Here is a 26,396-nt window from a genome sequence, read left to right on the forward strand (position 1 = left end):
CTGTTAGCAGTCACTGCTCTCTGTTAGTTTGTTCCAAACCACCTGCTAGGGCTGGAACTTTGGCATCTCCTCTCAAGAGGACACAGGACATAATTACAGACCGAGGCTCCAAGAATGACACACCGTTTGCCAAATGCTCTGCTCTGTACTGCCAATTTTGGGTTTTCCTTGCAATGACAGCATCCTGAGCTGGCCAACTGTGATTTGGCAGGACTCAATCAAGCATAATTTTTGGTGTCTTCTCTCTAAGATGAGTAACAAACTGCGGGGGCTGTGCGTGGCCGGTGCCAGCTCTGCAGCACGCAGTCGTGTGTGGGATTCCTTCCTTTGTTCCTCCAGCTGGGAGGTGCCAAAAAGCTTCAAAACATCTATGCAGAACGTGGGGGTGGAAAAATCAAGAGGGAAGTCCTGTTGCTGCTCTGCAGTCTAACCACAAGTCTTTGATACCAACTGTAAGAGCCTGAATGAGAGATGTGGGACTCCAGGCAGCTCTCCAAATGCAGTTTATTGGATCCAAGGTGTTACAGCAGTGCAGGGTGGTGGGTGACAGAGCTGTGCCCACAGCTGGCAGCTCCAGCTGCAGGCAGCCCTGGGGACCCTTTGGTTTTGGTTACAATGCATTATAGACTTTTCTTTGCTGAGCATCTGCATACAGCAGAACCAATCTATGCCTTAACTGTTACCTATAGCCCATCATAACTGCTGTAATTACCATATTCATGGCACTGCTCTCCAATCACTAAAAGTCAGCACATTACAGTTTAAGCCAGAAGTTGTTTTTCAGTTTTCTTGCAGTGGAAAATTCTGAGATCTTTTTTCTACTTGCCACATTTGCTGACTTGTTTGCCTGTGCTCTCTTTCTGCTTGGTAAAAACATCTTGTTTGGGGTGGGTTTATCCTTTGCTCTAAGCCATAAAACCCCTTCTAACTAACACACCCTTTGCCTCCCTGGTTATTCAGTCAGACTGGCCCAGCAATTCTTTTCTTCTATATCAAAACTTGCTTCCATCTCTATTCCTTCATCAGATTCTACATTTAATAATCATTCTGCTAAGAACACACACACACCTGTGAGACTTTCTTGTCAAATCCTTCCCACTAACCAACCTAGCTGTGGAAGTTCCCATCCCCTCCCTCGCTGTGCAGCACAGAGCTCAGAGCAAGAGGAATGACTTTGCTGAATAAACCTCAGCTTGAGGCTCCTTCACAGCAGAACAGCCTGTGCTCAGCTGGTGGCAGCCACCTGGATGGAGTCCAGCTGCAGACAGCTCCTGCTTTCTGGAGAACCAGCAGTGCAGCTGCAGTGGGCACCACCCCAGCCCAAATCCCCAACTGTGTCTGCACCTGAGAGCAGGAGACACAGGGGAACAAAGGGAAACTTCACTGCTTTCTTGGGAAGAGTGGTGTGTGCTTTGGAACAGGGGACAGGCCATGGAGACAGGAGATGCCAAGGTGGGCTGGAGCCCAAGGAAGGCATCTGGATTCCATGTTCTGTCTCTCCTGAACAGTCTGGGTGGGTAAATTAACTGATTTATTAATTACACAGTGTAATGGTAACACCATCTCTGAAATCTCTTCCATTTCCTTCTCTCTTGTTGCTGAGTCAATATCTCAATTCCTCTGCAACTGGCTTCTCTAAATTTCTGATGTTGCCACTTGGGCACAGATCCTGCTACATAAAAGGGTATTTTTGGCACAAAGATCTGATTTTCGTGATCACCAGTTTGATACAAGCCAGGTTCTCCCTGGCTGATCATTTCAGTACAGTTCCTTAACACAGCATTCCCTGTAACCCCACAGTGGTTTGAGATCCACCCACTCTCAAGTCAGTGTGAATATGAAAGGTTTCTTCAATTTTCTAAAAAAAATGGAATATGAATGCAAATGAAGCTGAGAAAGCAAAAATGAGGGATTTTATAAGGTAAACAATTTTCTGGGCCTGGGGGAGCAGAAGAGTTTACACTGTGCTAAGTGGCATGAGGAACACTTTATAGTGCAAGGAAGCAAACCTGTTTTTAAATGATATTTTTCCCCTCCCAGGATGACCAGGCTGCATTATATACATGGTGCTGCCCTGAAAAAGGCTACAGTAAATTAAAATGCTCCATAGGGATGCTGCTTGCTTTGCCAGGACATGGACTTGGTACATCAGAGCAATATCTGCCCCATTTGCCCTGGAGAGAGCTGAAATCTCTTTTCCTCAAGTCATTATTGCCTTTCTCTCTGGTCTGGCCTGCCCAGGGATTTTCTAAGTTGAGACTGGCCTTTCTCTGGTCCCAGAGAGAGATGCCCCATACCATGGGGAATGTGAAGGAACTCCCCTGGCAGGTGGGTGAACATGTAGGGATGGGGGGGCCCATTCTCATGCAGAAACAGGTCTGGGGCACAGGACCTTTAGCAGCAGCCCTGTCCTCACCTCTCCTGGCTGCATGGGCCCCTCCCTGTCTGTATATCCCACAAAAGCAAAGGGATTCCTTGTGTTGAAGAGAATCTGGACACATTCTGAAAGGTGCTCACCACCATGAAAACTGCCCATCTGGGGAGCTTGCAGATCCTTGGCAGCTCAGAGGAAGAAAACATTTATTTAAGGAGGTTTTCAGTGCACAGAGGAGTGACAGAGCAGATGAGACAGAGCTTAAATACTCGAGTGCAACAATGACCTGCTTTGGATTTCTGGGCTTTCTCTACTGAGATACTTTCACCTGCATTAAACATTTATCAAAAGTACTGAGAACCTGAACATCTAACAAAGTCATGAGCATGACAGATGCACAGAACTCTGAAAAAACACCAAAGCAGGCTGTGAACCCTGGGTACAGAGCACTTTAGAGATGGGAAGTCATTTGGTATTTTATTAACAGACTTAAATTTTATCTGTTCCTGACTCATCAGCAGTGGGAAGCTTGTTAGCTCGTTGCAATGAGGAGATCAATCCCATGAGGACTGGTCTCCAGGTGCTTAATTCTCCTCTTTGTTTGCAGCTGACAGCTATGTCAAAATTTGCCCTTTCAGTGCACTATGAAAAAGGCTTTTAATTACTCAGGACCAGAGAAATCTTCAACTTAAAGTTACTGCTTGAAGAAACAGGTAATAAGGAGGAGGGGCTGGAGGTTCTCACCCTCACATCATTTCCCTGGCAAGCACAGTGCATGTTCAGACTAGCAAGGCCAAGTCCCATTTTGCCCACCACAGTGTGGGTCACACACAAGTGTGAACGTGGGGAAAGATCTCTGCAGGAGGAGTGGTGTAATCAGGGTCACACCACACCTGTCAGGCAGCTGGGATTGGGACAGAAAGAACAATAAAAACCATAAGTGTGTATCACAATTCATCTGCCATCTCTATCAGGTGATGGGAGATGCTGCTTATACAGACTCGTGTACCCTATATTAGAACATGCTGCAAAAGGCAACAAGACAGAGACCTCTGGTCCATCCTCAGCTCCCCAAGAGCAGTGGAATATCTCCTGATGGTCCATGAACCAGAGAGGGATGGCAGGATATTGTATTTGCTGGGAAAAGTCCCAACAAACACAGGAATGATGCATCTGACTCCATGTTCTCAGAAGGCTCATTTATTACTTTATTATACTACATTATATTAAAGAATGCTATACTATATAAAGAATACAGAAAGAATAAGACAGGAGGTTAAAAAGATAATAATGAAAACTCCTGACTCTCTTCAGAGTCCCAAACCAGCTTGGCCCTGACTGGCCAAAGAGTGAAAACAACTCCCAGCAGAATGCAATGGAACAATCACCTGTGGGTGAACAATCTCCAAACACATTCCACATGAGCACAGCACAGGAGAAGCAAATGAGATCAGAATTGTTTTCCTTTTCTCTGAGGCTTCTCAGCTTGCCAGGAGAAAAATCCTGGGAGAGAGGATTTTTTCAGAGAATGTGAACGCTGCAGCAGGAGAGTATTTTGCACATTTTTGTTCCAGGACATTCCTGCCTTTTTGACCTTGAGCTCATCTCTTAGCCTGCTTTGGCAGGAGGGACAGGGCTGTGTAACCCCCAGCAGGCACCTAATGGGCCATGTTTGAGGAATGGCTGCATGGGTCACCCAGGGACAGAACACCCAGACTGCAGCATCACATCCCAACCACCCACGTTATTGCTATACCCTGTTTTTAAGTCAGACAGAAGTGGATTTGACTCCCAGTGGGCTGAGGTCTGTTTTAGTCTAGCAAACTAAACTGGGAAAAGCATCCTTCCAGAGTAAGCATGTCCTACTCTGAGGCAGCCATAGCATTTTAAGCCATAAAATATGAATTTTAAACCATAATACATGAATTTTGCCTTCTCAGGCAGGCAAGTCTTTACACACAGAGCTACTTTCCATACAGATATACTTGGTGAGGTAAACACCTTCAAACCAAATCAACAAAAAGGCTGTTTCAAACTGGGCCAAAACCCTGTGAAATCTGCACCTCCAGGTACAACTTTCATTAAAAAGTATCTCAATTGCTGCATCTACTACAGTTTTTCTTGCCTTGCCCCTAATGAATTGCTGATCTCCTTGCCCTGATACTCTGCACCAGGATAATTAACACTGCTCTGCTAACTACTTGCTAAAGGAAGGTCATTAGTATTCTTGCTGCTTAAATAGCTCATCAGGTTTATCAGCCTGCTCAGAGGAAAGCTGGGGAAGGGAGGAAAGTGAAGGGTGCCAAGGCTCCCACAGCCCAGCTGGCATGGAGAGGCTGGAGGTGGTGTCCCACCAGTAAAACTGGAACAGCCCAGGAGGGCAGCAGAGATGGGAGCCACCATCAGAGGGGTCCAGGGAGCAGTGTGAGCCCATCCAAAGGTGCTCCTGGAGGAGAGCTGCCTCTGGCACTTCAGAGCATCCTCTCACAGGCTGATGTGGCCAGGTGACAAGGAGGTACAGACTGGTTTTCATCCTCAGACCTTCTGAAGAGCTGCACAGAGGAGATGGGAGGGAGTTGAAGCAAACAGGAGAGGAATCAGCAGCAGGGCAGTGAGGGCAGAGTGTGCACACACAGCACCTGCCTGGCACACAGGGACAGCCCCTCCTGCAGCAGGTCCTGTTGGCATCACAGGCAAGGCAAAAGTGGAAGAGCAAAGTGCTCAGCAAATCACAGACTTGGAGGAAGGAAAGAAAAAGTCCCAAGCCACAGCCTTGAACTAAAACCCTGTTTTTGCCTGTATTCAGATTTCCAGAAGCAGAAGAGCAGTCAGGAAGTGGAGGGGGACACAAGGATGATGTGAACCCTGAGCAGGGAAAACAGGTTCTTGCCTGTGCACAGATGGACACAGGAGCATGGACTTACAACTGTTTGATTTTATAGGGCAACCAAGATCAAACCAGAATTAGTGATACAAAGAGCTGGAGTAGTGATGCAGCCTGAGAAGAGTTAACTATTTCACCTGCTTGCTCTTCTGAGTCTGAAATGCTGTCTGGGCAGCAGTTGGAGAGCTTTATCTGATACTCAACATTAATGGTGGGATTTGGGGCAATTCTCTTAACACTTCTATGCTCCAGAAATCATGGGCGTGGTCAGAGACAGAAAAGTACTACACATGTTTGGGTGCAATGACTGAGCAGGTGAGATTTCTCACCTACTGCCTCAAGAATAAAGTGTGGAGTGACTCTGGAGGTGTTAAAAAGGAGTTATTTAAACTACAGGTTGGTTATCACAAAGATCCTGAAAAAAGTTACAGCTCTCTAGGAATAAAAGCTGTCTCATCTACTGAACTTCTGCAGCAATGCCTATTCCTGTTTGGAAATGAGCAGGCAGTGCTGATTTACAGTAAATGATCTCAGAACTTGCCATGTAGGAAAGCTTTATGCAAATTGCAGCTGCCACCCTAAAGCTGTGTTTGCATAACTCCTTTGTCAGTCAATCTTAAGCCTTTTTACCATAATAAAAGTTATCAATATTTAAAGAGACATGAAAAATAGCCACACATATGTGCTCCCTGCCACTTAGCCTTCAAGCACTAATGTGTATTTGCTGCTTTGGGTGGATTAAGGAGCTGCAGTGCAAGATTTGGAATGGGGTGAAGTGACAGAAAGTCTGAGTGTGACCTTGAGCTCCAGGACACAGCACAGAGCACAGCAGCAATTGCACACCTGAGGCTGTGGCTGATCAGCACCTTCTGTGTGTTACACAGGCATTTTAAGATCAATACCACATTTATGGGTATCCAGCAGAGATAACTGCCTGCCACAGCTCGGTCCCACAAGGACAAGGGTCCCCAGTTCTTTATTTAGAGCATTGCTCAGGGAATCTCACTATAAACTCACCCAGACCATGCAGCATTCCAGCCATGGTTGGTCAAAGCACTGATCATTTAGTGAGGGAACTCCAGGGGAATTCTGTAAGCAGTTGGAAGACACAGCAGATCCCAGGGGACCCCAGGTGATCAGGAGGTTGAGTTTCCCCATTCTGAGCCTGCCTGTTGCTGCAGCTCACAGAATCACAGAATCACTAAGGTTGGAGAAGATCTCTGAGATGATGAAGTCCAGCCTGTGACTGAACACCCCCTTGTAAACCAGACCAGAGCACCAAGTGCCACAATTGCTCCTTGGACACCTCCAGGGCCTTCTGCTGCTCTCCTTCAAACCCATCCCTGCTCTAGGTCTGCCTTGTGAAGGGTCTGCAGTCACAGCAGCGGGAGCCAATGCCCTCAGGGTGGGAATTCCCAAAAGAACTGTGGGAATCAGGTTCCCAAATTTCCCTTAAATCCAGCAGGAGTAGGGTACTCAGCCCTCACAGACTGCCTGGAAAATCCTGGTCAGAATCTGAGCCTGTTGTGCAGCCTGCCCAGGTGGGGTTCAATGCTGCATGGGTTTCTGCATCCTGCACTGCAGCTGGACAGTTCCTGTGGTTTTTAACCCCCAGGTCCAGTGCTTGCCTTAGCTCTGGTGCAGAAGTTGGCTGTCCTTTCACTTTAAATAGTATTTGTTTTCTGGGTTATGTGGAGCTGTAGCTGACCTTTCAGTCCTGGTAGCAGAGGGAGGATGAATCAGCCCAGCCAGAAAAGAGGCTGCACAAAGGGATGCTGCCTCCTTTCATGGCATGAGGGCTTCATTCCTCCTCTTCTGCACAGAGCCTTGGACCTGCACCACCTCCTCCTAAATCACAGCTGCCCAACAATTACAGCATTAGAAAAGGGAAATAATTCAAAAATAATAACGAATAATTCAGAAATAATTCAAAATAATAACAAATATTTTCCCAGTCTAAAGAAAACCCAATGTAGTTATTAAATTGGGGCTATAAATATTTCAGCCAGAAATCCTTAAGTAACTCACAACTTGCTTGATCTCTGAATACCAGGAGGGCAAGGCACATTATTTCTACAACCAAAGCCCTTTTATTTTTAATCTATGACATTGAAGAGCCCCAGGCAACTTTCAAGAATAACTGCAATCATTCAGGGCTCTAGGTATTCCTCCTGGACATCCCCCTTCTGCAAGGGAAAGGATGAACATGCAGCAGTCACCTGAGGCAGCCTGGCCTGCCCCAGCCCTGCCTGGCTCCTTCTCCTCTGCCACACTCCCCACATCACCTGCCCTGCATGAAGCAGCCTCTCCTGCAATTCCTTTGTTCTTCTCACTTTCAAATAACTTCTAAAATAAGATTGTTTCTCCCCAGGTGCCCAGAACATTGAAGTAAATAAAGAGTTAAGCTAAATTGTGCATTTTTATTCTCTTGAGAGAGTTCTCATTTCTTTGGTCTTCTCAGGCTTATCTCTATCTGCCTTTTCCTGTGTGCTTAGAGGGCTACAGAGCAGCCACTCAAAAGTAAACATTGATGTATATTTAAACAGATACACTCACAAAATTAAGTATATATAAATAAATATGTGTAGCTACACACACTGGTGTCTCCAGGATGAATAGATGAGCAATGATGGTTGTAAAAAATAAAGAAGCCCCACAGCACCCAGCAGCTGTGTCTGAGCTGGAGGAGCACATCAAAGTCCTGTCTCTCAGGAGATGGGACCAGTGAAGATCCCAGTTACATCCCTGGGAAGCAGCACTTTCAACACACCAGGAGCAGGGTCACTTATGGATTTCTGTGGAAGCTACTATATTTTATAAATGATGATCTGTGATCTCTGAAACTCCATGCAGCAAACTCCACTGAAGGAAAAAGACATTTCCCCAGTATATCCAGATTTCTTTTACTCATTACATTTCCCAGGCCTTTTATTTTCAACTGTGAGTGTTCTCTGACTGCCAGATTTTGGATCTGGGTCTCTTGTTCTCTTCTGCAGGAGGATAAGGGTGGCATAGGAAGGGAGATCCTCAGTCAGACCAAGGCCAGCCACTGAAGCAGTCACAGAAAGGAACCCAAAGTGATCACCCTGGGAAGGAACACTAACAAAAGCCCCTGGCTGGCACTGCCCAGGCTCCCCAGGGCATGGCCACGGCCCCAAGGCTGCCAGAGCTCCAGGAGAGTTTGGACAATGCTCTCAGGCACAGGGTGGGATTGCTGGTGTGTCTGTGCAGGGCCAGGAGCTGGGCTGCATGATCCTTGTCAGTCCCTTCCAGCCCAGAATAGTCTGTGGTTCTGTGATGTACACAAAGCAGGTACAGCTGTGTGTTGCTGCACATAAACAGGTATTTGGTTTCTGAGGTCAGTTAACAGCTAAACACACACATGACTCTCTTCCAACCCCACTTCTATGGGCCCCATGTCCACACCACAGCAAGAACACTTCCTCCTTCCAGAGCTGGGGACACCTTAGGCTAAAGAGATGTGGAAGCTCATTTCCCACACCCAAGTAGCTTGAACTGCACCCACCCCCCTGCTTGAACCACAGCTCACAACAACCCAACCAGGTAAAGAAAGTGGCACTGCTCTGCAGCACTTCCCATTCTGCTGCCAAGCCCAGGCCTTCCTTCCCAGCAGGATCTAACCTGGCATTTCAGATGAGCAGTTTGGAAAGCAGAGCAAGCCCTGCCAGAGCCTGCTGTGAGCACTTACAAATCCAATGAGATAAGGACTGCCAGCATCTCCCAGGAGGTGTGAAGTGAAACTCTGCAAGGCCACGGCGGTTGCACGGCGAGTTGGAATGACCACGTACTGCAGAGAAGGGGAGAGAAACACAAACAGGTAAAGAAGCTGAAATAAGAACCTGCCCATCTGCCTTGTACTGCTCAGTTCATGCCCAGGGCAGCACAAACAAAGCAGCCACCCACACAGAGCCACTGGCCAGTCCATGGCTGGCTCAGGCAGCTGGAGCCCCAGACACCCTTCCTGGCTGAGGGAAGGAATCTCTGCCCTCTCTGTTCCACTCTCAGCTTGGATCATCAGCTTTGCCCACAAGACACTTTTGCTGTTGCTCCTCAGACTGCATTTTGCTTTGCTGGTGGGAAGAATAAAATTTAAAGTTGCTCAACTGTTGGGGAAGATGAAAAGGAAAGCCTTATAAATATGATTTCCTGGCAACAGATTTGGAGAATATGGAAACTGTAAGTGAGATTGAAATGAAAGCAGCTTTGAGATCCCTCAGTTACTGAACACCTGGAAAACAATGGCATGGCTGGCTGAAGGCAATCCCCTTCTGATGAAACAACACCCTCTGCTTGCAGACAGCTCCAGGGGTCAGAGCAGACCCTGCTGGCCTGGCAGAAGGGCCCAAAGAGGAGTTTTTAGGGTTTAAAATGGAACACAGCAGGGTAATGTAATGATTCCTATAGGCTGTGTGTAAATGCTGTAGGATTTGTACCTTGTACCAGATTGCTCAGTGAGAATTAGAACATTCAGCACAGAAGAAGATTTTTGGTATTGTGACAGGAACCTCGCTCTCCCACCCTCTTATCCTCTCTTTCACTCTCTCATCCTCTTTACCACTCTCTTGCCTTCTCTCTCTTTCCCACTCCCTTTACCTCTCTCAGTTCTGCTCTGGGCTGTGCCTGGCAGCTCCCAGCAGGGCCCTGCACCCAGGCCCTTGGCAATAAACCCCAAGTTCCAAGCCCTGGCCTCAGGGATCTCTGTCCCCATCTGTCCCCAGTGCTCCTACACTCAGCACCATCAGCCTTCCACCCAAGGACTGTGCTGTAACCTGGGATATTTGATTTGTTCCATAACAAAAGTTATTTTGTTTCCTCAACTACCAGCAATCCACATCAGTATGAAAGGTCGTGGTCACACATCCTCCCTTCACTCTCCATCTCTAGCCACTTCACATTTTTCTCAAAAATTTGTGATTCCATTTGTGAAAAGTGACAAAGTCACCTTAAATTTTCCACAGCCAAGATACTGTATTTTGGCCTCCACTCCTCTAATAGGACATGACACCCTCAGCCAGGTCATGCAGAATCAGTCAGATTACACAGGAGCAGTGGAAAACACAAATTACTTCCCCATGAAGGGACTAGAGCTCACAGATAACAGAGCCTTAACCACAGAAGGGGGTGAAAAATTAAAAAATAAAAACCCCAGCAATCCCCTGTCCTGTGGAATGACCTTAGTTTTATAATACACTTTTTAGAGGCAGAAGAAAGTAATTGTCTCTGGCATAAATTGTTAAAGACACTGGCTAAGGACATCTGCATCAAGTCCACATATCCCAGTTTATGAATTGATCCTGTCTTGATTTAAAGGCTGGAAGCAATGAAGAATTCAATAGGTCTGAATCCAAGGGAGTGTTGTTTCTGCCTGTAAGCACTGATCTCACTGTGCCTTTTGCTGTGACAGCAGTGACTCTTGTTCAGCCCTTTGGAGACCATGATCCCTTTTATTTATCCACTTTCTGATGGGCTGCCTTCATCTTTCTTTAGAACTCCTGCCTTGCCAGGGTCCTGCAATGCTTTCCCAAAGTAATTTATTAACTAAATGTGACATTTCAGGAGTGGCCCATCCCCAGCCAGAGACACCAGAGATCCTTTACCTGGACTGGCTGGCAGGGCACAGGGCTAAAGCACAGTGCAGTGCTTGGACCACTCATCACAGGGCAGGGGAGCTGCCCTGTCTGCAGTGGAAAGAATCACCAGAAAACCAGGAACAAAAGAAAGAGCTTTGAGAAAATCCACACTAAAAGAGAACTGATGCTTATTTAAAATTATGATCTCAGTCCAAGCACAGACAATTCTGAATTAAGGGTAAAATTAGATTAAATTCTTTTCCTTAGGGTTTGCCACGTGTGTTCAGATGTCCTGGTAGTTCTTCCATCCCTGCTTTGACAAAGCTGCAAATGCACACTGCTAATGCACTTTCATGCCATGTATTAAGCAGGGGCCCTGTTCAACTTCTTTTGTGCAACAGAAGAGCAAGAAAAGTTCAGATCCAGAGCACCCACCCAGCTGTGGATGTCAGGCCCTGCCCTCCTTTTGCATCCAGGAACTCAGAACACGACTTGAAGGGAGAAATCTCAAGAGGAAAATTAGCTCTAAACATCATTAGAGACACAGAAATGTGCTGAAGGTCAGGATGTGCACAGTAGGAGAGCCCCACAATTCATTCCCACTCACCCATGAGGCAGATAATGGATGCAACCTGGATAGACCAGACAGAAGAAAAAAATAAAATTAAGAGTGAGTTATTTTTGTTCTTCCCACCTGGCCCAGTTCACACAGGGGCAGTGAGAAACATTCTGCAAGAGTTCTTTGGGAAAGGGCATCTGAGTAGATAAAGTGAAATTCTACCCAATTCAAGAGGTGTACATAAATGTGAAACACAAAATTTACAACCTAAAATATTTTTTCTTTCTGCAAAGTTTATGTTAACCAGTCTGGAGAAAATAATCTGCCTGGTTCTGTTTACTATCAATTTTTGTAGCAAAAGGACAAAAGAGATTTATGAAACATTTACCACTTTCAGGGAGTGGGAGTGAATTGATGCTAATTAGAGAAAGAAATCTTAATGATACCTGTATCATATGTGTGCATGCATATATAAATAATTATACACATGAATACACACATATATTAGACATAATTTTGCATGTGTAGCTGTATTATGCAAACACAGTTTTGCAAGTAGGAATACAGTTTCCAGCTTAACTGAAGAAGTTATTGCTGGTTGAAACACCACAAAGTGCTAAAACTTGGAATATTTGTTTTGGAATTCAAGAGATAAAAGCCTCCTCAAAGCAAAAACCCAAAATGTAGCCAAGCAAATGAATATGATCTCCTTGAAAAACATATTGGAAAGGAAAAAAAAAAAGGTTAAACCAGCACCTCCAAAAAACAACAAAAATACTCCACCCTATCCCTACTTAAAAAAACATTTTGTTCTGATGGACAGGAAGCAGCTGGTAGCAACATCTACTGTTCTTGGAAGACAGAAGTAAATTATAACTCTAAAAGGGCATTTCAATACTAAAATAGACCTAAATTCAAACCATGCACAGCCTGGTTTGGACATCCCACAGAAACTGGAGGTGGGAGAGCCACAGCAGCCAAGGAGGAAGCCTGTGGGATTGCCCTGGCTCATCCCTGATTCCAGGTTCAGAGGCAGCACAGAGGATGGGCAGGGTGGCTGACCAAGCAGCTCTGCTCTTTAAATAGAGGTTCAGAAAGGCCAGGGATTGCTGCTGACATCTCCTTCCTGTGATGAAACCAGCAGGAGATGGTCTGAGAAAAGATAATGGGGAAAGCCAAGGAGAGATCACCCCTCTCCCAGGAAAAGGCCAGGTGCCAAAGAGGGAAGTTCTGATGTTTATGTCTAAGCTTGAATAGAAACTCTGCTCTCTCAAGCACTCTGCTGCCCTTTCTGGGTCAGGACAATTCCAACTGGCCTCTTTCAGCACCAAAGACAAAGAAAGCAGGCACTGACACTGTTCAGCCACTGACAGAACCTGGAAACAGCCCAGTTGTCCCTGCTGCCCAGAAAAGGGGAAGGCTGGGATCCAGAGAGACCCTCCACAAAAGCCAGGCAGACACTGTCTAAAAAAAATGCTCCTAAATGAAGAGAAGGGAGGCTGCTGTGGTTTGCAGCTCCCAGCAGCAAGGAGCAGAACACCTCCACCTGCAGCCCTTGCATGGTTTGGGGAGGGCTGTGCTCCCTCAATCCCAGGCATTCCTCACCTGCCTTCAAATCTAACCTGCAGCACTTGGAGTATTGTATGGAAACACTCAGAGAAACAACAAGAAGAACCTCTGGAAATGCAATTTATCTTTGGCTATAAAAATAGGGCAGCATTTTGTACTAAATAAATAACTGGGTTTTATTTTTAGGGAAGGTAACCAGAATAAAAGCAACATTCCTACATGCCTATGGCACAGCTGGGCACCAGTCTGTGCCTGTTTCAAGCCTAAAGGAAGACTTTGACTTTACAACAAAGCATCAAAGCAGCTTCTCCATGGCAGGTCATGACCATTTAGAAAGAGCTACTGGTTTAAAAGAAAACAGAAATATGCAGAGCAATTTTTTCTTTGCATGAAAGTCAGCACTATGAATAAACTGGAGGATGGCTTTTCTCAGCAAAGACCCAAAGAGAGTGTGATTGAAATAGAGGCACTTTAAATTGCTTTGTGGCTCTTACACAAAAATTCCAAGCCCCTGCCCAGCACCTCTGTTTTTGAGATGTGGTATGGATGAAACCCCCACTACTGGCACCAGATTCCCACAAAGCCCCACACACTGCACATGTCTCAGAGTGCTCCACACTTGCCTGCTGCACTGAAGCTCATTCATTGTTGCTGGTACAAGGCAGTTTTAATGCTGCTTTGGGGTTCTGGTAATTTTAAGGCCAATTTGCAAAGATGGCTGATGAAATCTGTTTCATAATTAGGCAGCTCCATACCAAAGATCCCCCCTTTCCCCAAGCACCATCTGAGCATGTGCCTGGGAGGAGATATGGAGAGCTGTGCTCAGGAGAATCAGACCTGTTTTGTACCAATTTGCATTCAGAACAAATATCAGCCTTTCAGGATCTCAGGCAGGGCAGAGCTCTGCAGCACTGACAGCTTATCAGAGCCAGCACTTGGCACCTTGGACTGCAGAAAAAACAGGAGCAGGGGATGCAATGCAAGCACAGAGCTAGGAAGAGCCAACAATTAAACTGGAAGATAATAAGCAAACATCCTTGTTTTGCCATGGAAATTAAACTTGCAAAACCTCTGGAGGTCCTTAACAACTTGCCCAATAGGATTCTTAAGCAGTCATGGGATCTGTAAAACTTGGGAAAGCTGTGAGAGATCATCTGGGAGGCAGTCTCCAAAAAGCCTCACTCCTGGCATAATGAAATCAGCAAGAACAGTGTCAGGCAGTATTGAGAGCTTTTATCCATGAAAACAGGGTAATATTTATGTATAGGATGAAAGTGTTGTTAAGCTTACACTAATAATGCTTTTAAACTCTTTCCCAGCCTCAGGCAAGAACAGACACACTTCTGATTACACCAAATAAATAGTAATCAGGAAAATTAATTTGCCAAACATATAAAGTGCATCTGCTAAAGCATTTCCACATCTTTCTCTGGCAAGGACTTCCCACCAAGCTGTCTGTCAAACGTGGCTGTAGCCTTGACTCTCACCTACTGCCAGTCTGAGCCCCCTCTCATCCCCTGTGGGATCTGTCTGCACTCCAGCCTGTCTGCTTCTAGCTCTGGCCTCATCTAAGTGATGTTTACATTTATGTCTTTAAAACTTTCACACATCCATTCATGCTGTTAATGCATCAAGCTGGGCATTATATACAACACTTAGTCCATTTTCCTAAACAGACCAGAGAACAGTGAGCTGAAAAGCTGGCAGCAATTACCAAAATCCATTTTTCAACACGGCTTTAGTTTTCTTTCCTGTGTTTTGGAAAATTGAGCTGTTATTTCTAATAATTTCTTATGGAACTCTTTTGCACTAAAGCAACATAAATAACTGCAAATGCATCCCTACAAAATGCAACTGACTATAGGATGCTGGTAAGACAGATGGCAAATCCTATAAAAGCTGTTAAAAAGCTACAGGATATTGAAGTCACATTGAAATCAACACAAAAAACCTCTGTAATTAAATGGGACTCTGATGGCAGCCCTAATACCCTTGATAGAACAGAGCAGTTGGTTGAAAATATCTTTTGGGGTTACCTTGAGACAACACAGGTCAAATTTCAGGTCTGTCTCTGGCACAGATTTTCTGGAAGACCTTGAATGTGTCTGACAGGATCCTCCCTCCTGGCAGCTGGGACCACCTCAGCTGAGCCCTTACCTGTGCCAGCCAATGTTAAGAAGGGTATAAACCAGCTGCTATTTAAACCTCTCCACTAATTCTGAGTGGAGAGAGCTGGGATTGCTCCTGGGAACACCACAGCCAGAGGCAGGATGCAACAGGAAGCTCTGGCAGGAGGCAGGAATGAGTAGCTACACATATTGTACTGTAAGTTCTTCCTCAGCACAGCTGTCTCCAGGCTGCACATCTGTGCAAGTGTTGAGATCCCAACTATGAATGGCCACAGCAGCCTTGAGCTCAGCACAAGCTGCAGAAGCCCCTGGAAGTCCCAGGGAAGGCACAGAACTCTGTCCCACCACTGCTGACCTGGCAGGAGGAACCTTGGGCATTAAAAGCCACCCAAGGCTACCAGAGTACACTGACAGCCTTTGTTTCTGTGAGCTTTACCCACACTGAGAGGAGTGGATTTAACCACCCCACCCCACCTCTCAAAGAGCTCCCTGCACAAAGGAATGAAAGATGGAAAGTTCATCAGGCAATGCAGCGATGGCAACTGCAGAGCTACTTCAAAATACAAACACAACCTTGAACTTCAACATAAACACAGCTTGAGCACAGAGGCTTGAAGTTCTTTGCTGAATCAATACATCAACACCATTATCTTTACATCTCAGAATACTGAACCTGATTGTTTCCTTGCTGGTGTTTGCATAACCAGCAAATACAAGTCAAGGGAGTTTTCTATTGATGCCTGACTGATTATATTTTTAGTTCTGTCAACAAGCTGACAAAAGACCTCAGGAAAGTCCTGTAATGGTCCTGTGCCTTAATGCTTTCTTTTCATACAATTAGCAACATCTCCTTCACAACAGGGCTTCAACATAAGTTATGTTTGATGGGCTCTGGTGGAAAAACATGCAGAGTTCTTGAACAAATGTCCAGACTATTTCATGTGAAAATGGGGCTGCTGAGGTCAGCTTGCTGATTTGAAAGACTTAAAAAGCTCTGTGGTGGAGAAAGAATAGAAAATGAAGGACATGAGTTGAAAAGTCCCTGACAGTTTCCTCTTGGACAAGGTGAACAGGGTCCAAAAATTCTTTATACTTTCCTTTCCTCTCTGCTCTCCCAGAGGTGGGTTGCTATTGTGCATGTGTTGAATGGTAGGTAGATGGGCTGCCTTTGTGGCCAGAGGAGGGAGGGAAGGAAGGAGGGAGGGAAGGATTTCTTATTGCAGAACAAAGCTGAGTTATTGATAACAAAGCCCACAAACGTGCTGACTTTTAGGAAATGCTGCCTGAATTTTCTGCATGTGGGGTTTTGCACAAATACTTAAAATTTTGGGAAATTATTTGAATTCAGAAATGTTGTCCTTTCTGGTCACCTCTCCCTGATGCTCAGAACAAAGGACAAAAAGGATCTTTTTTCTCTCTTTCTCCCTGTGTCACTTTTCAGTAAGCAAAAGTAATAATTTTGAAAACCAGAATAGGCTAAAGTAGGGACTAGGATCTAGAAGAAATTGTGAACTTCAGGTTGTTCTTGCAAGTTGCCAAACTGCTCTGAGCACAGAAAGATGCTGTTCCAAAGTGCACTCACCATTAGTATGTCAGCTGTGATAGCCCAGTTTGAGAAGAGAAGAGTTTCTCCGATAAAAATGCAAATCTGTTGTAACAAAACACACAAAAAGGAGAAGATTTATTCACTTGACATTCAGAGGGAAAATAACCTGTCACAAACTTTCTTTTGTTGCTTATTTTTCTCATACCTACACAGCACACTCCTTGTTGCTGTTGTGGTTTATCCTGACTATCAAGAAACCACAGACTTGTATCAGAGCTCTAGAGGGCTGAAATGTTGTTATTGTAAACTAAGTTTATGATCTACAGAGCAGCTAAATTAAAGGCTGACACATTTGATTTTAGAAGAACATGAAAAACCTGCATGAAGAGACAGCCCCAGGCTTGCATACTTAGAATCATAGAATCGTTGAGGTTGGAAAAGCCCTTTAAGGATCATCAAGTCCAACTTGCACTGTTCTTTTCCAAAAAGCCAGTTAGAAAAGTCAAGAAAGCCACAACTCCCCAAAGCACAGCTATTTCCATTCCTGGGAACCAAGTTTTGTGTTCAGCTCTGCAGCAAACCAGCTGAGGTTCTCTGCAGAGAGCTGTGGAGGATCCCTTCCCTCCCTGAGAGCCTTACACAGGTAATATCTGTCTAGTGGAGACTGGAATTAACTCTGGGCTTTGCAACATCAGTGCCTGGTGGTGAAATACAATCCTTGGCTCTGTGGAGATGGTCAGCATGAGACATTAAAAGCCACAGAACTGCAAGAGTGGCAGCTGTGCCATGATGTGACCACTGCCACTGTCTTTCCCACACAGCAGCTGAGGTTGCCTAAACCCCTCAGACCCCCTGCCACTGCCAGGAATAATGTGCTTTATTTAGCAAGTCTTGTGCACTGGCCTACAGAAGCTTCCTCTATTTGTTTCTAAACTTGTCTTTGTTTCCCAAATATTTTCCCTCCCTATCCCCTTTTTCTGTGACTGAATCTGCTTCCTCTGTGATGGTGTCCAAGGCAGCCAGTACAGCCCAGCTGCATTAGGAAATCTCTGTTTCCACTTTCCCACTGCCCACAGGTCTGCCTTGAGCCTGGCTCTCCCTGGAAATGACAACTGCCAAGGTAGGAACACATCCAATAAACCAAGGAGCTCTCAGGAGTTGGAGCCACGTGTCCCAGGGGCACCAGATACACACTCAGATCTGCTCTGAAATCTGTCCTGCTACAGCTTTGCAGCTGCTGCTGCTGGGGTTCTGTGGCTGGAGAGACCAAACTGAGCTTGGAAACATGGAATCAAACTTCTCAATGCAGCACCAACGTGCCCTGCCTGCTGCCAGCACTGCAAACAGGCAACTGCTTGCCTTCAGCTGGGATGAACTGCACACATTTGGATTGCTACAGGCAGCAAGAACTTGTCCCTTGTGCAGGAATTTAGCACAAGTCCTTTAAATAAATCACTGAAATGCTGCAAACTTCAGAGCACACCAGCTCTGAGCTGATGAATGTGTGTTTGAACCAATCCATGAAACACGATTAATAGGTGGGTGCTGGTGAAAGGAAAAGAGGAACAAGAGGAAGATCAAAAAGCAGGATAGAAGATACATTAAAAAATGTCTGTCCTTCAGCTGCTGATGGGGGCTTGTAAAAATGAGTTCACCCACTGCAAAGGGCATGTGAGGATATGTGGCATTTCTGCAGAAGGGAGGCTCTAGGGAAGCTTACAGCAAATAGGATAGCCCCAGAGCAGATCATAGCTCCTGAAATGCTCAGGTTTGACTCCTCACACACTTTCTGAAGCCTCATTTTACACTGAGACTTCACCTCTGCATATACATCTGTTTCTGACTCCAGCTGTGCTGTGTAAGATCTCACCAGGTCCATTTGGTGTCTGTGCTTTTCTGTTTAAGTGATCAGTTAGCCAACTCTGACTCCCAAAAATGATAAATAAAGCAGATTTCAGAGTGGACACACCAGCAGCTCTCCCAGCAAGTTCTAAGCAGGTTACAAATACCTTCCATGACTGTTTGCAAAGGGTGTATCTGTCAATATCTTCATGATTTGTATTTCTTTCTGAAATGGTGGGTAACACACCCTCATGTACTCCAGACCTTGCAGCAATTCTATCTCCAGCAAAGTTCTGGGCAATATTGATGCCTCAGAAGCAGGCAGGTCACCAACAACATGACAAGAGAAAGTCCCTGGGGTTGAGACTAAGATGCTGTAAAAGCTCTCTGGCAAGGTTTTACCCTGGGATTTGCTGTTTCTGCAAGATCATAAAATGTCTTTGAGGAATTGAAATAGATACTGAAATTGAGGAATTTGGAACAGTGTCAGAGGAAGGCAAAGCAGAGCATCTCTCTCCAGTGACTGGAGATTTAAACAAGTGTAAAATCTGCAGTTGAAATGTCTCAGCAGTGTGAGATGATGATGCCACACATATAATGGGTTTCCAGAGACAGGCTTGAAAACCAAGTTTCAAAGAGTTTGTATTTCAGGAAAAGTGGGACTTACAGATATGCAAATTGGTGCTTTAAGGAGCTGGATTACAACACACAAATCCACACACTGCAAGGCAAACTGAGTAAGAGGTGACTGGGCTTATACAGCCAAGCAAGATAATAAAAGAGAGAAATACAGGTGTCTGGGCAGCTAAATTATACAGAATTGCTGTTTTACTCCACCTTGCCAGCCACTTCACCACTGCCAATAATTTGCTGGATCAGTATGAAAAGGTTGGCTGGAAAAAAGTCACCTGTCTACCTGCCTCAGGTGGGAGTGGCTGCTACAGAATGGGAACAGCAACTGCCCCCAGGGACCAAAATCAATTGCAAGAAAGGGCTGAGCAGGAGAGAAATAATACATGTGCTCAGGGGAGGGAGAGAGCAGACAGCACACAGCATGTAAGGGCCAGGGTGATTGTGTTAATGGAAATGCAGGTCTTTTCCAAAAAGATAAAACCTACAAAAGCAAGAAATGAAAAAGCAAGGGCTCTGCAGGCTCTTGCTGGAGTGCTGAACACTTCATTTAAGCTGATGCCTGTGTCAGTCAGCAATAAAGCTCTCGACTGTTAACTAAAGCAGGGAGGGAGATGGTGATCTGGTGGCCACTGCAGCTCTCTCTGACAGTGAGAGAGAACATCATCTCATGGGATCCCACCTAATTGCTTGGAAGTGAGAATTTTAAGGCTCTGAGCCAAGGAGGGTTGCAAAAACATTCACTGTCAATTTTTGCACGGTGTGATCCATGGCAGAAGCCTAAGGACAGTCACAGTACAGAAGGTTGGCAAATTCCACCATGCTGGGGGACAGACATTGCCTTGCCTTCCACGGACACAGAACTCAAGGATGTGAGCCAGCACAAGCTGTCAAGGAAGATATCAGAGACAAGAAAATCAACCCATAAATGTATTGTTTCCAGAGGGGATTTCATCCTGGATTTTGAGATGAGGAAGGTAACCCAGCCCATCATTCTGTCCACCAGCCACAGAACACTCTTCTCTTCATTATGGACCAATGAGACTTAAAACAAAGAGCAATGAGAAACTGCTGCACCATGCAACCTGGCAATGCAGGTCTCCTACTCCTACTCTCCTTGAAATACAAGGGAATTTAACTCTCTGGAGGTCTGCAAGACTGCAATAGCTCTTTGAATGGCATGGGAAAATATGAATTTGTGTTAGAAACCTGCCTTGGAATGTCAATTCAGTGTGGCACTGCTACAATAATGAGGCAGTGGTAGCTCCAGCCCAGACCTGTCCCCTCTTTCTGGGCATCAGGTTTCCAGCAGCAGAGTATTTAGGGCTGTGGAGAGGCAGAGCTTCTTGCTTCAGCCTAATAGATCACAAACAGGCTCATATTCCCTACACCCCCTCCACAGGCAGCTGTAACTTCCTTTGCAAATCATTGACTCTTTATTAGATTTACTGCTCATCCATAATAAAATAAATTGCTTCAAGGATTGTTTAAATGATACCATCTATATTTATATACTTAAACAATGCAGAATAGTCTCATAGCTATTAAAAAATAGGAAAAAAAAAAGATAAAAATGAGATTAATAGCCACCTCCTGCTGCACAATTTCTGAAAACAGTATTTCCAGCCTAGAAAGGGAGAAGTTTCTGTATAAAGAGACTGAAGGCCACAAATGAACATGTCTGTCACTAGGCCTGAGAAAGGAGAAAATCACAGCTCTGTCTGCTCAAAGAGGTGGAGGGAGCAGGTGAGGGGTGTGATAGATCAATGAAAGGAGGGTTAATGATTCACCAACCAGTAACACCCTCTCACAGGCTGTCTGAAGTGATCCTTTTCTGCCAGTTCAAATGTTAATTCATGGTCACAAACCAGAGACCTGAATCTTAAACAGCTAGAGGAGATACTCTGGGCTGTGTCTTAATGATTTTGAACTTCCACTCTTTCTGGTTGTGCTTCCCCATAAGTGTGGCAGCTGCTGAAAGACTCAGCAAATAACCATGGCCAGGCCAGTGCTGGAAACACAGAGAAATGAGGAACAGCCTCACACTTGGCTGGTACTTGTACAGCAATTCTCCTTGCTGGATGAGCAGGTGCTGCTGTGTGGAAGGGAAGGGTGGGCTTTCAGAAGGGATCCCACTACTCCAAACATCTCATACTTTCCCTTCATAAACTTCTCCCAGGTCCCAGGCTTCTCTCATTCTGACATTAAAAGGGAACCAGGGAATTGTTCAGTGCCTGGATTTTTACTCCCTACTGAAAGCAAGATTCTAGCCCAAGGCTGGATTTTTGCAGTTGAGCTTTTCTTTTTTTCTTTAGTCTAACTAAAAGAAGGTTGGTTTAGATGAATGTAAGGAAGGAGGTTTTTAAAAGGTGGTAAAGCATTGGCACAGGGTGCCCAGGAGGTGGTGGATGCCTCATTCCTGGAAATATTCAAGGCCAGACTGGAGGGGGCTCTCAGCAGCAAGGTCTAGTGGAGGTGGGGGTTGGATGACCTTCCAAAGCCCCTTCCAACCCAAACCATTCTATTTATCTGGATCTATTTGATATCTTTTCATATAATTCAATTATAAGCTCTCAGGGAGGGGCCATATTTTAATCTGCATTTGTGCAGCATCAAGTACTTCATGTTCCTGGGCTATGGTAATAGAGATAACAAATTGAAATTACTGGGTTATTAATACTGGCCTGGTGCAATCCACCTAGCTATGGAAATGAATGGCACTGAAAGGGAGCCAGGAGCTTGCCCACAGACAAATTACACTGTAATTGTCATCTGGTACCACTGCAGCTACATTACCCTCACTGCAAGGGAAGTGCTCGATTTTCCTGTACCAAAACATTAGGCAAGAGCAATAAAGGTGTGGATTGAGGTGCAGATAGAACAGCCCAAAGGCTGAGGGTTTCCATGGAGCTCTGAGTTCTGATGGCAGCAGGGAAAGGCAGCTGAGACTTCAGGCACACTTAGTGCCAGAATGCCAGGAGGCAAAAAGAAGGACATTCAGAAGGGCAAAGAGAACATCCCAGGCTTTCTGCAGGGGACAATGCACCCAGCCCTCAAGGAGTTTGGTGGGGGCTGGCATATGGAAAGGATTGTACTTACATAGGCCCCCACGATGCTGCTCTTGGCTGCCACGAAGATCAGACAGATGAAGATGGCTGATCCCAGCATTCCCACAGCACAGACAAGGGGATCAGCTCGCTGGGTCTTGGACCTGCACCATTTGGTGGCTCCTGCCCCTGTGATTACCCCCAGGAAGCCAGTGAAGCACGTGATTGCTCCAAAGATCAAACTGTCCAAAAATAAAAAATGAAAAAAAGGAAAGAAAGAAAGACAATAAGAGAAAGGTGGGAGGATTTTTAAAATTTTTTTTCCCCAAAATGGGCATAGTCTTATTATTTTATTAGGTACTATTATTTTATTAGGCATTAGATATTATTATTTTATTAGGTATTATTATTTTTTATTAATAATATAATTATTAGAGTAAACTGACTACTGGAAATTTGCACAATTTGCATAATGGATTTACAAATTTTAAATAAAATAAATGCTTGTGATTTTAGCCCTCTTCCCCAGCAATTAAGAAAAACAGAGTTTATGAAATTTATCATTGTAAACAGGTTTTGATCCATGGGCAAAGGGCTCATGCTGCTTCCTTGGATGGAACTGAGATTCCTAGGAAGAGCCCTGGACAGGTAATTATGTATGCACAAAACTAATTAATAACCTGTACATTGATCATGTGAGGGGAAATCATGGAGAGGCACCAGGAAGCTTCAGGGCAAGGAAACCTAACAAGACTCTTAAACACCAGTGATTCCAATACATTTTGACTTTATAACTCCTTTCAGGCCACTTCAAAGAAGCTTTTTGCTGTTAGGTTACACATTTGAAATGAGCTAATTTCAATTTAAAGAGCCAGGAGGATTCTCCACATGATAGGTGCAGGACTTGGATTACAGGGTCTTGGGCAACCACATTAGAGCAGCTTGAGGACAGTTCAAAACTGAGGTGTCATCAGGGAGGGGGAGCTTCTCTTTGTAAACAGCAGCCAGGCAGCCAGGATGGAGCTGTGTGTTTTGCTCACTGCATTTTTGTGGAACAGCCTGAGCTTGCCTGCTGGACACTCTGGTTGTTGGACTCCACACCACTAACTACTTTAATTGAGATGGGATTATGTCTGTTATGGCAAGAAGGTTTCCCTAATATTATTTTTCCTCATGAGCTAAAAAGCAGAAGATCTGACAAAAGGCTCTTTTAGTATCTTTTCTTTACCTGGAGGAATGCTTTTATTGTTTGTGCCACCATTGTAAATCACAAAATGAAGAATTACTTTTCACACCTTATGTGTTGCAAGTGATATTCCATAACCAGGAGTGAAAACAAAACCACTGTAAAACATCAAAAACTCCAGCCCAAAGTGTCCCAGATCTCTGGGACATCCTTCAGCAAAACTCAGCACACACAGCATTTTACAGAGCAATAAAACAGGGAAGTCCTGCCTCACACAGAAACAAAAGCCTACAGGATTAGTCCCTGCAGCTTTAGGGAAACCATTCCAACCTCTGAATTACAGGCACCACTGGGGTTCCTAACCTGCCAGCTTATTCTGTGCTATCACAGATGGGTCTTAAGGAACCAAATTCTCAGCTCTCCAAACATCCTCCTTAGAGGATTTCTCTTTTCTCTTTTCTGCTCTGCACCACAGCCTGGGAACTAAGGCAGAGCTGAGCTCATTGCTTCTCCCTTGGTTTGACTTCATGCAATGAAGAAGAGAAATAAAGCCTAGTTTACAATCCCAGCATTTCCTATCATTGTTACAAGGACCTAGAGGAAATTACAGACATTCTAGTACCTTGTCTCTGTGGGACTGGCCTGTTTCCTCTGGTAAATATCCCCCACCCCCTCCCCCTCTGTGGAAAGCAGCTGACTCTGGCTCTCACCTATCTTTGGTGCCACAGTGCTGGGAGCTGCAGGTCTCTGCTGTCTTCTGCACAACCTGTGCTCTGTGAAGATACAGAGGGATCCACATGCCAAGTGCCCCCGTGGCAAAGGAGACAGCTGAGGTGGCCAGGGAGGAGAACACATAGCTGCGGCTGGGGACACAAACCAAGAGAAGGTTTCATGAAGAAAATGGAAAAGCAGGACCCCCATGCAGGAGCCAGGGCTTCAGTGACAAAGCCCAGTGTCCCCCCACTCCTGCCACCTCCCTTTGCCGAGGGGCAGAGGTAACACGAGGTACAAAGGAATGGAGAATAAGAAGCATGGAAGGTTCACATGTGATACCTCACTGATAATAATAAACTGAACTCATCAGAATGCTTCAAAGAGGCTGTTTGAGAAGACAATCAGGACTTGGTCACTTGGACATGATATGTGACTTACAAGGCTTTCACCTAATGTCACCTGTTTGCTTGGAGGAGCAGCTTCACTTCTCCCTCCCATCCATGCCACCATATGGTTCCTACTTACATAAACGACCAAAGGCAGTAACACAGAAATAATGATAAATTAGCTCACACCACTTTTCATAGTCCTTTGGCACTGGATGACAACACCAGGGAGGTATTCTGGCCAGCAGTTCCATCACAAGTTTCCCATCAGAACTACAAGGTAACCCTGAATTCACAAGTGAAAGTATTTGCACATTCACAGGCCAGATTTTTGGAAGGAAGTGCAGCTGCTGAAGCACTTGTGAGCATGTGAACCTTTATGCACACATAAAGTGTCCAAGCACATTCAGTTCTCACGGATTCAGCCACATGTGGTTGTTCACATATATTTAAACTTGCCATAGTGCAAGCTTCTGTGTGGTTTTTTATCTTAAATTGCTAAAACTCTCTTTTTCCCCTCAGCAGAACAGCTCTTTTAAAGAAGAAAAAGGATCTAAGTGTCTGAACAGCAGTGGCACAACAATTAATACAGGAACACAGCAATTTCTACACTTCAAAAGCCCTGATTTGTGTGAAGTATGAGCCAAACAAAGCAGGCTTATTCCTAGATGTCAATCTTGGAAAGGTTAGAGCAAAACTTGGAATTCATCATTGTCACAGCAGTCAATACCTCATGTAACTGTGATTTTCTTCCCTAGGTCCACAGACTAAACTTCCTGCAACTCCCTGCATGTCGTCACTTTCCAGTCTCACTGTGCTAAATCCAGACCACTGGATGTTCCAATTAAGCATTAGAAGCAAAACATGGTTTTTACTCATGCTCTTACTTTCTAATCAATGCTTTCATGTCTCTCAGCCATGAGGTCCGAGCCTTCAGCTGCCCCCCAAGCTGTTCAGCATTTCCTCTTTTAGCAGCAGGCACAAATATCAAGATGAGTGTCCCTGTTATCATTCCTAGGAGTGGAGATACCTGCAAGAAAGGAGCAGGGAATTAGCACAGGAGTCAGGAGGGTTTGCTTTGACTGGTCAGGAAGAAGCAGGATACATCCTTTTGGTTTCAGTGACTGCTCCTCACAGCCAGTCAGAACCTGTAAGCATCGAGGCATCTGCTCCTTTCCTTCCTCCATGTCATTCCCTGGACTCTTATCTCACTCTGGAAACATGCAGCTTTGAAAATACCCTGAGTAAGGCAGTCCCTTGTGTTAATAAGTACCAAGATTCATCTAAACATGATTCTTGAGTGATTTGGAAACCTACTCCCAGCTGGGATGAGAGACCAGCTGGTTTCTGGGTGAGTGCAGAGGCTTTTTAAAGGCAATTAGACCAGCTGAAAGATTTCTGGATGTGGGAAACACGCTGGCTTTGAAAACCCTTGCTTGATACACATCCCTCTTCCAGCTAACCCACAATGGCTTCCTGTTTTCAGGCATCTTCCTCAGTACAACAGACCAAGAAACATTGAAAATTCAGGCTGGAAGATAGGGAAACAGCACATTCAAGGGCTTGGTTTCCCAATATCCAACCCTTCCTCCCAAGCACTAGGCAAAACCACAACAAAGATCCCACAGCATTTTGTAAGCTATAAGAACTATTCTTGTTTTGACACTGAAATTCCATTATTGTCAGAATGGAAAATAGCTCCATCAGGAAAACAGGAACACGGATTTCACTGAACTATCATCTCATCTAGACATGCTAGTTAAAAAATAATTCCTGTCCAAAAAAGAAAAAAAAGTTTCCATTATTAACCTGAGTATGGCCTTTACACATGGAGCAGTGTTTCATGTCCAAAAATGACAAACTCACAATCCTTCTAGGGAAGGAAAGGCAAAAGTATTTCAGAGCTTTAAAGTCAGGAAAATCACTCATCCAGGAATAC

The 26,396-nt window shown here is 45.0% G+C and overlaps 1 protein-coding gene across 2 annotated transcripts in view; it reads right to left on the reverse strand.

Moving 5' to 3' along the window:
• The window catches only part of SPNS2 (SPNS lysolipid transporter 2, sphingosine-1-phosphate), a 136,092-nt gene that overhangs the window by 23,164 nt on the left and 86,532 nt on the right, over positions 1-26,396 (reverse strand). For both annotated transcript variants that reach the window (XR_009489157.1, XM_059865894.1), the window contains exons 6-10: positions 25,345-25,487; positions 24,068-24,220; positions 22,224-22,413; positions 16,689-16,754; positions 8,968-9,066 (exon numbers count right to left, since the gene is read on the reverse strand). Coding sequence is in view for 1 of the 2 variants with exons in the window: in XM_059865894.1 (XP_059721877.1) it covers positions 8,968-9,066; positions 16,689-16,754; positions 22,224-22,413; positions 24,068-24,220; positions 25,345-25,487 (651 nt within the window). In the remaining variant the exon portion in view is untranslated. The remainder of the gene's footprint in view (positions 1-8,967; positions 9,067-16,688; positions 16,755-22,223; positions 22,414-24,067; positions 24,221-25,344; positions 25,488-26,396) is intronic.

Source organism: Haemorhous mexicanus, chromosome 22, assembly GCF_027477595.1.
Source record: "Haemorhous mexicanus isolate bHaeMex1 chromosome 22, bHaeMex1.pri, whole genome shotgun sequence".
NCBI lineage: Eukaryota > Metazoa > Chordata > Aves > Passeriformes > Fringillidae > Haemorhous > Haemorhous mexicanus.